Raw genomic sequence first — 15,579 nt, 5'->3', positions numbered from 1 at the left:
TCTTGCAGGGCAATTTAATAATACTCGTGTAAATTACTTGGGTAAGGGAGACCGGGGCTAGTTGGTGCAGGGGTAGGTTCGTATAGACGAATTATCTCGGCACCGTATATATGGAGCTCCATTTCAGCGAGATTTGTGAAAAATTTAGTTTCACCGATTCCAGCATTTGTCGATAACCCTGCGGAAACAAAGTATACTGAATTTCAACGGCCTACGTTAAATAGTTTTGGAAATATTTAATGTTAAAGTTTCGAAAATGAAACAAAATCGGCTGACGCGTCATCACTTAAACTGTAATATCTCGGTGATTTTTGAAGATAATGCCACCGGCTTGGGTTCATTTTAAAACTGAAGGAATTCTTTCTCAAACGGTGTATAGAATATTTTGTTTATTTGTTAATAAACTTAACAGTAATCGATGTCAAAGTTTTAAATCGCGTTTTGACGTCGTTCCCACCCACGGTCCGGTTTGAAAAAAATATCATTCGATTCGTTAAGTCTTCCACTAGTAAGTGCCTTTTTAAAAAAAGTGGAGAGATTTTGGGAACAGTTAAGAAAAAAATAAAACTTACGATAGTGCACAGCGCTTGGAACTGCACGGATCCCATGTTCAGTCCGCACGCACGCGTTTTCAAAACAATAGCCTAGCGTAGGAAAGTATTTATATACGATGGGTTAGAACAAATTTTTCTTACAGTGTTTTCGGTATACTCGAGATAAATAGTAGGCATATCTGCTACCTACTATTGCTAATCTTTTATATGGTGAATATATGCCATTTTTGGAATTTACTGTAGCTTTCTACGTCTCCTACACATTGGTCACGTGAATGATACGTGTGAAGCCCCACATTCTTCGTGTGCCCACTGAAAGCGGCGGACACATTGGGTCCACTTTAAAAAAAAAAAAAATAATAATAAGTAAAAAATAAGGAAAGAATAAAAAATAAAAGATAATAATGTGTTTGTAACACGATATTATAAAAAATGTATAACATAATATTATAATATAATCGTATTATGGAACACGCACGCAATATGGAACATGTTCGATATGTTCCATATTACGTACAGACATATTCCGATAAGAAATTACGAATTATACCAAAAACAACCATATTTAATGATAAATCATACAAAGATAATATTTTATAACTTACCTTCACTGCAATGTTTAACTATTTCATTCACTTTCCAAAAAAGTGTTGCACACCACAAAAAAAAAACAATAACGCTTCTCTTTCAATAATGGATGCCCCACTAATGCTCAATTGTCAGTATGATCGTCTATTGTTTCTAGGGAACTAAAGTCGGTATCAGATATATTGGCCGGTGAGTTTCGTGAGGGGTATTCTCTCACCACACGGTTTGCCTGCCTTCGCAGAACAAGAGTGAGCCAGCAGTGGTGGGGATAGTGCCAAGCTTCTAGCGTGTAGGCCAAACCGAACTGTCAGCGTGAAATGCACACATCAGAATAGGTGTGCGTTAGGTCCGAATAAATTCAGGAGTTTTATTGGTCAGAACATTGATTCTTTCTCGATAACTTCATCTCCTATGGGTCTACGCATAGCCTCGTAACGCACACAACTATTAAGCTAAGAATAAATAGCAGCCAAACGGCTAGGTTCAGGCGTAGCCGAGTAGCGTTCCCGTTACCCCACCATACCCTGCGAGGGCCACGCAACTCCAACTGACAAATCCACGATCGTCAGATGGTGGTGGCTGATTTCTCCTCGATCGCTGCTCGCGAAAACGAACTCACCGGCCAATACATCTGATACCGACTTTAATATGCACGATTATCTATAGAGTTCGTCATTTCTTTATCGAAATTTTACGATGTTACATATTACGTGCCGTTTCATATTACCTACCTTTACCCTACATATGAGTTAGGGTGTTAGGGGTCTTTCATATTTTTGTATAATTTAATGATCCATATGTTATTTCAGGATAACAATGTCATAGAATAAACTATACAATGATTGGCACCCTAAGCAGAAATCCGAATTAGAATGTCTATATTTTTTTGTGAAGTTCTTATATGGTCTTCATTTTCAGTTATTATCAATGATTATGGATTTCTCATTAAAATAAAACATCTTGAGTACCTATTAAGTCTTTTATTTTAAAAATATTCAATGAAAAATAAAAGTAGGCATAAAAGTACAATCATTGGCACCCTAAAATTTGAGGTTATATAGAAAAACATATGTAGTTAAAAACGAAGTTTGAAGTGTTTAAACAGACTATTTCATTCACTATTAAATACCTACAACACCTAGTAAATCTGTATTTCAATCCATTACTTAGTTATAAAGCGACAAAATATACTTATCTACCCCTTATCAAAATTTAAAAAAAACACCTAAAACTCAGCCCTTTGTCCCACTTTGTGGCGTTGTCAGATGTAAAATGTGTGGTTCAACTACTGGACTTTGCAGTGTTGTGGTGAAAGAAAAATAAGAAATTGTAAAAAAGTACTTTCTAAGCTTGTACTTCTTAATATTTGACTTTTTAATCAGGAGTGCCAACGATTAGTGCAGTGCCAGCGTTAGTGCAGTTTACCCTATAATAAATCCATGTTCGAACGAAGTTATCCTTAAAAAATATCATCCGTAGAACGGCTACTGAAGTCTCTACCGACCCCATGCATTTCGCTATTACCTATATACTCGAAATTTGTTCTGCTTTCTTCATTTATGCTAATAATTATGAAAATAACAAATGCAAATACTTTCACGTCTCACCTAACGGATCAGTAGGTACATTCGGGTAATCACCCATTACAGTGAACGCTATTCTAGAGTGTTGCCACGAACCTAAAGGGTCCTCCAGACGCTGATACATGTTGCACGAAAGGTTGATACATGCATCGTGATACAGGTTTCATGATACATGTTGCTACGTCTGTAGATCGGTTTCCATGTTTCAGCAACAGAAGCGGAATTGGTATCTTGCTCACCAGCTAGGCGCGTGAGCAAAAAGCAAGTTTCATGAAACCTCTATCATGATGCATGTATCAACGTCTCACTGCAACATGTATCAGCGTCTGGAGGGCCCTTAGGAACACATTATCAAATTAATTTTATTACTTTTGGATGGCCTTGTACAAACAGTTTCTACTTGATTGATGGAGCACTACTTAGGCGAAGTACGCGACCGCATTTATTGCGTGGTCATTCGATCATTACGATCCTCATTTAATGCTTCGTATATCATAAAAAAAAAATAGTGACATGTTATGTACCTAACATAGAAATAATTCTCCCCTCACTTAGCTATAAATCTGCGTAATTAAAAATTGTTTAAATCCACGACTCCTCGGAGTTTCATAAGCACTGAGAAGCTACTCTAGGTTTAAGAAATATAACAAATAATGCAACGCGACGCATTGCAGGTTGTGTGAATATGTTTTTAACGAGACAGCTTTTTATTTTGTTGCAGTGCAAACAGTGCGGAAAATCCTTCAAACGTTCGAGCACTCTCAGCACCCACCTTCTGATCCATTCTGACACCAGACCGTATCCCTGTCAATATTGCGGCAAGAGGTTTCATCAGAAGTCGGACATGAAGAAGCACACGTACATTCATACCGGTGAGTTGTATAAAAAGTCGTGGGTACCTTGTGCACCTACTAGAAATTATCGTTAGAACGGTATTTTCCCGTGGAGAATAGGATTATCCTGTGGAGGGTGGTGAAAACTTCCTTTCGAGTTCGCGAATCCAAAAGCGTAACTAACTTTGTAATCGAAGAAACTTTGACGGTTGTTTTCGAATTATTTATGCGACCGTCTCGTTTCTAATACGCTCGTTCACTTGCTGTATTATTCAAGCTAGCATTGTTGTCGTGCGATCGTCGGCGTCGAATGCTTTGAATATACCTACATTCTACCGTTGGTTATACGCTCGGACCGTGAACGTCAGGCATTTTCAAGTTCTGCAACTCCACAAGTTCTCCACTGTTACGCTTCATGCCTCCCTTCAGAATTTACAATGAAATGACAGCTTTTTTGGATCGACCTGTGTTACTATCAATCGGTTTTCATTCAACGAACGATGAAAAGTTATCGTCCGCGAAATAAAGGATTTACTACATGCACAGCAGTACCAAAAAGCCTGATGTCGTAGCTCATCCTATAGATCGCGGCTTTTTGATCGGCGCAGGGTGTGTATGTTAACGCGCACTATATAGTATAATACGACGCATCCTCAGCAGGGTGCATCCACCCCAGATGTAGGGTGCTCGTCACTCCCACATTTAATATGTACTTACATATGTGTGTGTGCGTACGTATCGTGGACACCCGATGAGTGTCATATGCTTGTGAATCACGCATGGATCGCATAATTTAGTCCTCGCAACATAGTATTACTTCTGTTACCGTCAAATACGTGGATTCGTAAGGACTAACCGAAAATATCGGTACCTATATGTGGGCTGAGTGAGGACCGGTGATGCAACCAGCCATAGGGTTATGCCCTGTGTATAAATAAATCGAAAATGTGGAGTAAAATATTTTTATACATACGTAGGCTTCGGTTTTGGGAAGATTGACTTTGAACTAGGGCTGGGACTATTCGAATATTTTACAAGTATTCGAGTGCTACGAATAAACTTCGAATATTTTAGTATGCGAATGTTATTATTCGAATACCATTCGAATACTGATGTATTCGCATACTGATATATTCGCATACTGATGTATTCGAATACTGATGTATTCGAATACTGATGTATTCGAATACTGATGTATTCGCATACTGATGTATTCGAATACTGATGTATTCAGTATTCGAATACTGATGTATTCGCATACTGATGTATTCGCATACTGATGTATTCGAATACTGATGTATTCGCATACTGATGTATTCGAATACTGATATATTCGCATACTGATGTATTCGCATACTGATGTATTCGCATACTGATGTATTCGAATGCTGATGTATTCGCATACTGATGTATTCGGATACTGATGTATTCGAATACTGATGTATTCGCATACTGATGTATTCGAATACTGATATATTCGCATACTGATGTATTCGCATACTGATGTATTCGCATACTGATGTATTCGAATGCTGATGTATTCGCATACTGATGTATTCGAATACTGATGTATTCGCATACTGATGTATTCGCATACTGATGTATTCGAATACTGATGTATTCGAATACATCAGTATTCGAATACTGATGTATTCGCATACTGATGTATTCGAGTACTGATGTATTCGCATACTGATGTATTCGAGTACTGATGCATTCGCATACTGATGTATTCGAGTACTGATGCATTCGCATACTGATGTATTCGAGTACTGATGTATTCGCATACTGATGTATTCGCATACTGATGTATTCGAATACTGATGTATTCGCATACTGATGTATTCGAATACTGATGTATTCGCATACTGATGTATTCGAGTACTGATGCATTCGCATACTGATGTATTCGAGTACTGATGTATTCGAATACTGATGTATTCGCATACTGATGTATTCGAATAGTATGGTGTGAAGTGGGTCAAAATTAGCTTACAAGATTTCACCCCGATAAATGAACCTAAAGAACTTGATTTATAATTCACACCATACAATTCGAATGCATCAGTATTCGAATACTTAAATATTCGAATAGTATTCGAATTATATTAACAAAGCAAAATGTTAGAATCGTTTTCGAAAAGATTACACGACTCTGTTACACGCAGATCTCCTGGAATTTCTGCGAAGATAAAACGAAAGGACGAGGAAAAACGATCGAATGAGGTTTTAATTATTTCCATCTGGTAGCTTCCTAAACCGAAAAAGAATAAAAATCAGCATAAGAAAATCAGATTAATATTAAATTTCATTCGAACAAGCCACAAGCGTTCCTCAGGAACGCGACGAATATATTGATGGATTATCGGCGTAGTTTGGCAGTAGATGGCAGTAGACACGCAGGCATACATATATACAACGTATCGTCGCTCGTCACGCAAGCTTGGGTATATTTTCCCTCTGTAGATCGACGTGAATCTATCTAAAATATCTTCAAGCTTCCGTAACATCAAATCGTGTTGGCGAAGATAAGAAACTCGAGGGGTTGCTTTTTTATCGAAATTTTTTAATGTCGATTTTAAAATAGTAGTTTACAACAATATAACTATCGCTGTTACATAATTCTTAGATTTTTTATGGAACATCAAAGCGAATTTAAATTACTTGTGCGTGAATACTCGTGTAGTGCATGAACGTGTGATATTTATCTGAGGAAATACTCGAACGATAGGTGCTTATAAATACATACGTATGCGTGAATACATTCGTATTCCCATTGCTAAATCACGTGTCTAATACACAAGATCAAAATTCATAATCCTTATAATTTACCAGAGACCTTGTCGGTTGTAATATCTTATGAAAAACAGCAACAATTCATTGCCCTTGTACGACTGTCCTCCAGAATGGCACTATAAAATAAACGATTGCACTGAAATGATTATTTTGTGGCAAATAAATTTCAGCCTCGAATTTTACAAATCCTTTTACATTAGTTGTTTAAATTTTCTTGGAACGTTCTCAATGGCTTTGTGATTCAAACTGTTTCAATTGCCACCATTAATCTTTGCCGGAATTGTCCCTAATGTCCCTGAGAAAGTAATAGAGTGATACAAGTCGCCTTGTATCCTGAACGTGCAATTTCATTTGTATACTTAGAATTTATAATATTTATATGCATATATGCGTTGATAGGCACTAAGCAGTACGTATTTATCAGACAAATAGGGTCACGTGCATAAACTAAACATTAATTTTGTCGCGCGCGGCATTTTGTCTTCTGTGTAGATACCTACCTACACGGTAGTCATAAGCTGTTAAAATAGTGACAAATGACAAAAGAAAACGAGTTAACTCGCCTCGCCCGTAACTGGTACCTATGAATATGTCTTAATAATGTTGCTCACACTGTAATGGAATTATTTATTGCGTCAGTCGAATATTAAACGCGTTATCACTTATACCTCTCTTACTATTAGCAGGGGAAAGTTGGGCAAAACGGAACACCTGTCTTTGGAGCGTGATAACAAAAAATTCGAAGGGAAAAAAGACATGAGACTTCACTGAGAGTCCTAAGTAGACCTTAGACTATAAGAAAATCGAGGACTTCCTTAAGAAAAATATTTGGCAACCAAGGAATTTTCCTTCGAGGTTTCTTTCAAGATTTTAAATAGGTGTCTGAGCGTTTCAGTCAATGGGCCTTAATAGTAGAGATATTTACATTAGCCTGGCGCCCCACAGTGTAACGAGTGTACATGTATAAGAAAAAAAATCAAAAATCAATTTTCCATTAAGATACAGTTATTTACATGTAACTGATATGTTAATCATATTTGTACACAAAAAAAAATTAATTTTTAACATAAAATAATTCATTAAAATATATTTTTGAACATAATTTTTATTAGTTAATCATATCGTGTATACTTGTGTAAAACAAATAAAAAAAATATTTTTTTAAATACATTTAAACACAAATTAATAACGAACATATGAAACAATTATAAAGAAATAAAATTAATTTTTTAAATAATTTGTATTGATAATAAATTTTAAATTATTCATTCTTATTATACATCTTCATCACTATCAGTTGAATCTGAAGGAATTCAAAGCTCAGTGTCTTTTAAAAATAAATATTCTAGCACCGATTTGTCTAATTTTTCGTTTTATTAATGCATTTCTTCTTATGTGGGAGCACTCGGGAGCAGATAAAATTTACACCAATTTAAAGGGGATAAAAAGAACTAATTGTAGTAAAAAAAATTAAAGAACCGATATGTTTCTTTTTTTTTTAATTCTCTCCAGAAGTTAGAAAATGCGACAAAAGAAGTAATAACTTGAGCCACTGGTACGTATCCATATCTTTAAATGCGAGAATTTTGAATTAATAAAACGAAATAAGGATATATTTTGCTTATTGTCAAAAATGAAAGAAAGAAAAGAACTTATAAATACAAAAAAGTGCAGTGGGTAAATATTTCCTATGTGCAGTCTGTGGCAGCTTGCGGTTGGTTATTCGACTTTGAATGTAATTACTGACCTTAAATCCTTTATTTATGGTACTAAGCTATGATGTCCTTATGTCGGAGGACTGTTTACTACCAATTCCATGAAATGAAATACAAAATTTAAAAACCCAAATTTTTTCTTTTTGAACACGTACCGCGACACTGTGATTCCCTTCTGGAGGCGTCGGGGTGCCTTTTAAATATGTCTCCACGTTAAAAAAAAAAACATTATAAATTTTTTTTGATAAATTATTTTTTTTTAAATTTTTTTTTTAACTTGGTGAAATCTTCAAAAGGCACCCCGACTCCTTCAGAGGGGAATCCCCAGGGGCGCCAGGGTAGTGTGGGATTTTTAACCATTAAAACCCGACGGCCATTATGAAATTTTTAATAATTTCCATGCAGATATCACTACTATTATGGCCCACTGGCAGAAACGCACGGACACCTATTTACTTATTTCCAACACAGATCCATCGTGCCAAGGCTCATCAAAATCGGTGTCCACCACATGGTGTCCTCCCCTTGTGAGATAATCGCCACGCTCAAGGGGTGGAGTAAAACGGAACACCCATTTAAGACCATGCATAAGTACAATATTCTTATTTCTACGATTTAAAAAGTATTAGTTTATGTAAAAAAAACTCTAAGCATATACTTAACTATTATAGATAACACACACAGATAACATAAATCTGTTATCTGTTATTTTTATGTTAAAGTAGGGGAAACCTGTCCGAAACCTATACTTAAGGTTCTAGGTCCATAACTTTTTAAATAATAAAACAAATTGGGTAATAACAACGGTATTTATTAAAGGGTTTCATAAACAATACAAAAGAACAAAAATATAATTGAAAAGTTTAAATAGGGTACTTCATTGAACAATAAAACAAAACCTCTTCTTTCGCGGTTTTGCCTCGATGTAAATTATATAAATTATATAAATTATTATAAGCATATACTTAACTATTATAGATAACATATACAAATAACATAAATCTGCAAAAAGAAATATAAATTATTCAATTGCGCGAAAGAATAAATACCTAGCTACTAAGAGGCATTTCCATTCTTTCCTATGCAAAATAGATAATTTAGTAAACATTTAATATTTACACTCAGCGTGAGATAAAGAACCGGGAAAAACGGCAAAGTCAGTGTACGAACTCTAGAGTCCACTGCTGTATTTACTGTTACGAATTTTCTAAATACAAGTTTTAAAAAATAGCCGAAACAATATCGAAACTTCGGCACCGGAAATTTCTTCCACTTTGCAAATAAAAAAATAATACGTGCACGGATCTATGGTCGATCAGAAACTGTTGCGAGGGCCGTTTGGTTCCATGTCACACGATAACAACTCATTCGCAGCTCTTATTTAACGGAAACATCGTTGCTCCGTTTGCCCCATTTTCCCCTGCGAGGAAAATATTGCTGTAAAATATTTATTGCAAAATAATTGTGTAGTTCACTATCTTGGCTAAAATACATTGGATCCGAAAAGGGCAATTTTAACATACATGACAAAATTAAGGAACAACACCAGAATGCTGGAAAGAAGTGGCAAGTAATGATGAAGAGTATGTAATCGATTGATTTATATTAAACGGCGTTGAATAATATAAAGTTCCCAAATACATTAATTTTGTACATACATAAAAATTCACACGAACTTATTAGAGAGCTGAATATAAATTGAACGCTGCATGGCTAAAAAAAAGGGCATTATATGTAAAGCGAAATCTGATATCGTGACAGCACGTTTTAGGGACGATTTAATCGAGTTCCCGTGTAGAAACGACCGGAAAGAGAGTACGACTGATGGGAAACTCGGTGTTTGCCATGGTCTAAGGGAGTTTCCGGTTCGACACGTGCCCACCACGAGACTCGTGTCCTTTTCTAATTAGCACAGGCATTGTAAGGGCTGAATGTATGTATGGTCCCCCCTTTTATCCAGCCGTGTAAACGTTTCTGGCCGCTGGGCTGCAGACCACTAAGCTAATGCAAATTTAATCGTCCTTCGTCGCGATTTCTTTCTATCGATTGCTTGTTCTTCGACAAGGAGTACGCTTCTGCCACGCAAAGATTCTGATCGCCAATTAGAAGGCTAAAATTTCGATAGTTTTATGCGAGGAAATCATAAATTTTTTAACGTTATACTAGTAGCACAATGATCCCTTCAGCGTTGAAGTAGGTAGGTACTTGTATTTTCTTGATATTTCAGTTTAATAATAAATTAATATTTAATAGTACAGTGAATTCGTTTGTTTGAGTTTCACGCGAAAGAAAGCACACGAATACTGCGAATGATAAATAATTTGAACGAATTTGTGCAATATAGTTCACGAACATTTAATACTTCATTGAGTTCTTCGCATTATTTATGTTATGAATAATAATATTGTATTGTTAGATGTAAAAATTTAGTAGGGAAGATTGGTTGCTTGTTTTGGCTCCATGAAAGAGCGACCCAAAAATTAGGCCTTTTTTAGCCTCTTTTTGGTCCCACGATTTTGGAACTGAGTTTTGTGCCAAATGATAGCTTATGGTGAGACATTTTCAAGTTGAGGTGACAATTAGTTTCTGAGATATGGGAGGTCAGAGAAGTGAAAATTCGTTAACGCGTCAGTCCATACGCTTCGATGTACCGTTAAGGAACTAATTCTTGATCAGGCACTAGGGTAAAGGACCCAATTACTGACACCTAACCAATTACTGTCACCTTAAGCTATTTTACTTAAAATAACGAATAAATAAACGTTGTAAAGTCGTACACAAAAAGAATTGTGTACTTCAACCTATAATCTATACTATAGATTATATACTATAGTTTATTTATTCGTTATTTTAAGTAAAATAGCTTAAGGTGACAGTAATTGGTTAGGTGTCAGTAATTGGGTCCTTTACCCTAATTTTTTATCAGTTCATGAAATAAATCGTTCTTTTAAGTGTATGTCAATAAATAATTGTTTGAAATAATTACTAACATAAAAATTGATAGTTCAAAAATATATGTGTTGTGTATGAAAGCAGTTAGAATTGTTAGTTTTCGTGAAAATAAATGTGTAAGGTAGCCCACTTGAAGGAAGCCCCTGTTGAACGCCATCTCTTACTGTTCGAAGTAAGGGATCACCATCGACGTCAAAGTCGATTTCTTTGCTGGTTGTTGCGTAATTAAAGGGTATTTTCATACATTTTGCTTATAATAGTTTACTTTACAATGTAGGGCGAGAATTTTAGTATTACATGTATCACTTTGCTTGAAAAGGCAGTGATCATTATTTAGTTCCAATTTTTTCTTGTGGAACTAATTTTTGATCACCTGAATGAAAAATAGGTTAGAACATTATAAAATTATAAAAAAAATTAAATTTAGGTGGTATAATATTAAAAATAAGTTTATTTGGTACTTTTTTTTTTAATTAGTATGGCTTTCTGATAAAATATTAGTACCTTACCTGATAAGAAATTAGTTCCCATGTATTTTAGATGATCAAGAACTAGTTCCTCATCTGATCAAAAAATTAGTTCCCATGTATCATAGATGATCAAAAACTAGTTCCTAGTCACCTTATTATTCCATACCTTATAAATAATTAAATTATATTTATTTTCAACTTTTTAAAAATTTTCCTCAAAATTTAAACATTAATTCATCTTTTATTATAAAAATGTCTATGGTTTAAAGTTTTATTAGGTTAAAAATAAATATTAAAGCGGGAAGCCCTCTAAACTGATCAAAAACTTATTCCTTAACGGTACGAACTTCTATGTCAGTTCGATAATTTAAACAATTATTTTCAGGGTTTTTGCTCACATCCCCCAAAAAAATTAAAATCAAGAAAAATAAATGTTTGTGTAGTGAGTGCTTTTTTTAATATATCGTCCACCATGTTGAATCGGTCATTGTGAATTTTGAAAATCTAAGTTCAAATTCGTTGTTAGCAGTCAGCAAAACTCACAATGGCCGATTCAATTGGGATCTGACATGGGGGCAAAGTCTAACCAAGATGGCGCCGATATGAGTACAAGATACATGTGTTGTATATGCCGTAATGTAGATTTTTGCGAAAATGTTCCTTTCTATGCAAAGTATTTGTGATTGGGCACGAGAACAGGCAAGGATTGATGTGTACCCATCGAGCGCTTCTACTTTCCGCCACCAGATGTCATGGCGACGGATGTCAGATCCCAATATGGTGGACGATATATTTAAAAAACACCCACTACACAGTCATTTATATTTCTTGATTTTTATTTTTTTTCGTGAATTTTGAAAAAATAAGTTCAAATTCGTTGTTAGCAGTCAGCAAAACTCACAATGGCCGATTCAATTGGGATCTGACATGGGGGCAAAGTCTAACCAAGATGGCGCCGATATGAGTACAAGATACATGTGTTGTATATGCCGTAATGTAGATTTTTGCGAAAATGTTCCTTTCTATGCAAAGTATTTGAGATTGGGCAGGTTCAAATCCTGCTCAGCGAAATTTTTGCAACGGCACGAGAACAGGCAGGGATTGACGTGTACCCATCGAGCGCTTCTACTTTCCGCCACCAGATGTCATGGCGACGGATGTGAGATCCCAATATGGTGGACGATATATGAAAAAAAAGCACCCACTACACAGTCATTTATATTTCTTGATTTTTATTTTTTCCCGTGAATTTTGAAAATCTAAGTTCAAATTCGTTGTTAGCAGTCAGCAAAACCCCTGGAAATAATTGTTTCAATTATCGGCCTGACACAAAAGTCCGTACGTCCAGGGCCGGCGCGAGGATAGTTGGCGCCCTTATGCAAGAAAATTTTTGGCGCCCCAAATTTTTGCACCTGTTTACTATTTAATATGTTTCGCCTTTACGGAGTACAACAAGAAATAATTACGTTTACATTTGGTTTACGAGTTTTTTAGTACCCCCTTCGGCTGGCGCCCTTATGCGGCGCATAACTTGCATAATGGGTTCCTCCGGCCCTGCGTACGTCGAAGCGTATGGGCTGACGCGTTAACGAATTTTCACTTCTTTGACCTCCCATATCTCAGAAACTAATTGTCATCTCAACTTGAAAATTTCGTGCGATTGGTATCTCATCATATGGTATCGTTTCGCATAAAATTACAGTTCCAAAATCGAGGGACCAAAAAGAGGCTATTTCTTGGGTCACTCTTTACGTTTCACTTCCACATTCGTGCTTTAAAAATTTCCTGTGAACTCTTGCCTAGAAACGAAACTGGTTCGCGGAGTTCTCCGTTTAAACTACACATCGTATAATTAACTGCTAGATAAAATGTGCGATGTGTATTGCGTAATCGAAGTCTGTGGTATAGAATACATACACTTGCAGTTTTTCAAGTGTACGGCGAATTGCTAGCTAAACGCACACATACCTACGTATGTCCACCTTTTCAACGTGCCTCTACTTTTCGTCGTCGCGTCGATAATAGCAACCTTGGCCGATAATTGTGCTTAATTGCTAGAGAATTATAGAACAACTGGTATCGAATTTTAATAGGTTGGCAAAAAAGCAAAACGAAGCAAACGCGAGATCTAATAACCGATATAACGGGACTGCGATCGACTTCTAAAATGGGCGTTGCAAAAATATTTCTCGTGACATGTTGGACATTGTCACTTATCTTGTCGATTAATAGTGGTCAAGGCAAGTTTCTCGGTTCGTTTTTCCTGGATATACTTATTGTATGCATTTATGTAGGTTCGCCCAGTAACAATCACTCTGTCAGCAGTGAGCTACGAACGTTTCAGGTGTTAAGAAGTTTCACTCGGCGGAACGCGCACCCCAATATGCAACACACGTTGTCGCCACCGGGTCAAAACTACCTAAAATTGAAAACCACGGTTTTGGAATAATTTTTTTAACTTTGTTATTTTTATGTTAAAGTAGGGGAAATGTGTCCAGAACCTATACTTAAGGTTCTAGGTCCATAACTTTTTAAATAATAAAACAAATTGGGCAATGACAACGGTATTTATTGAAGGGTTTCATAAATAATACAAAAGAACAAAAATAAAATTGAAATGGTTAAATAGTGTACTTCATTGAACAGTAAAACAAAACCTCTTCTTTTTCTTCGGATCCCCAGCTGGTGCAACCTTCGTGTGCCCATCCACCACACCTTGTACATTGGACCCAACTTTGATCCAAGCGGCTCAGGCCATATTCTTCGCGACAATATACACAAAAATTAGTTTTAGCTTTATTTTCTGTAGGTTTAATTGCTTGTCTGATAGTGTTTCTTTTATAATTACGTGGCAACCTGCTGACACCTTTAAACAAAAATGGAACACTAGTTTACGAACCTTCGGTCGGTGTACGGCTTTACCCCAAGGCGTAAGAACCCACACTTTTGGTTGCAGCTAAATATGAAAATGACATAAATCGGCCACCATCATCAAAATATAATAGAAATAGATACTGTCAATAGATATCTTCATGTAACTTACCTTCTAATTACCAGAACACTACATAGTCCACTTGAAGTACAGTCGAAAATAAGATACAGCACGTAGAAATATAATAAATTTAGTAATTCGCTGGAGCGAATGTATTTCGCCACGAGGATCTGTTGACTAACAGTTCAATATGGCGGAAAACAATTGGCAAACGCGCGTGGGCATCGTTCATTTGTTTTCAGAAATAAGTATGGTATACGGTTTTGCCCCAGTGTACGGTTTTGGACAGGTTCCCCCTACAGTGTTTCAAGAAGCAACCAAGATTTAAGAGGTATCTGAAAATTTTTATTAAAGTTCTTTAAAAAATTGTAACAAAAACTCAGTCTTCTTAATTTTTACTTGGTTATAAAATCGAGTAAGAAAAATTAGTCTTCTTGATTCAGTAACAATATCAAATTGAGATCGATGTCAAAAGTAGGTGCTATGAACTTATCAACGAACGCATAGAAAACAATTCGTAAAAACTTTTTCAAAACAATACTCAGAATTTTTCTAAAGTACGTACATACTTAGAATCGTCAGTTTACGTAGGGTTAGTGAAAGGTTTTGGTCTTTTATTGCACTTGGTCGGTTATTCCCCCGCCGAAAGGTACCTAGAACGGCACGGCACAGGATTGCGCGAGAAAAAATATATTTTCGCAACTTGTGCCTCTGTGGTAAATTTCACCCAGTAGCGCCTCCCGCCGAGTTAAGAAACGCGAATGGGGCAAACCGAGGCAGAATGCGTATGCAAGTGTTGCACGTCGGTGAATTGCTCGGGGCCGTTCGCCGCATGCCTCGGGCCGTTCGCCGCTGCCTCGGGCCGTTCGCCGCACGCTATCGGTCGAAAAAAATTAACTTGTGCTCAATGCGGGTGTCGTTCCGAGGCAGGACGTGCCGCGGCGCCACTTGCCGCATGCCTCGGGCCGATCCGACCTGTGATGCCAGATCGGGGACGGGTTCCCTCGAGAATTTCCCCCACCTCGCGCATACTACGCCGGAGCAGCGTGTCCGTGAGCTCGGCGCTTCAGAGTCCAACTCACGGACACGCAGCTCC

The 15,579-nt window shown here is 36.6% G+C and overlaps 1 protein-coding gene across 4 annotated transcripts in view; it reads left to right on the top strand.

Annotated features, from left to right (window-relative positions):
- The window catches only part of LOC143368056 (uncharacterized), a 67,436-nt gene that overhangs the window by 28,837 nt on the left and 23,020 nt on the right, over nt 1-15,579 (top strand). For all 4 annotated transcript variants that reach the window (XM_076810424.1, XM_076810422.1, XM_076810423.1 and 1 more), the window contains exon 5: nt 3,447-3,597. In XM_076810424.1, coding sequence (XP_076666539.1) covers nt 3,447-3,597 — 151 coding nt within the window. The remainder of the gene's footprint in view (nt 1-3,446; nt 3,598-15,579) is intronic.

Source organism: Andrena cerasifolii, chromosome 4 (genome assembly GCF_050908995.1).
Source record: "Andrena cerasifolii isolate SP2316 chromosome 4, iyAndCera1_principal, whole genome shotgun sequence".
Lineage (NCBI taxonomy): Eukaryota > Metazoa > Arthropoda > Insecta > Hymenoptera > Andrenidae > Andrena > Andrena cerasifolii.
Note: the sequence above shows the minus strand (reverse complement) of the source record. Positions and strands in the feature narration are given on the sequence as shown.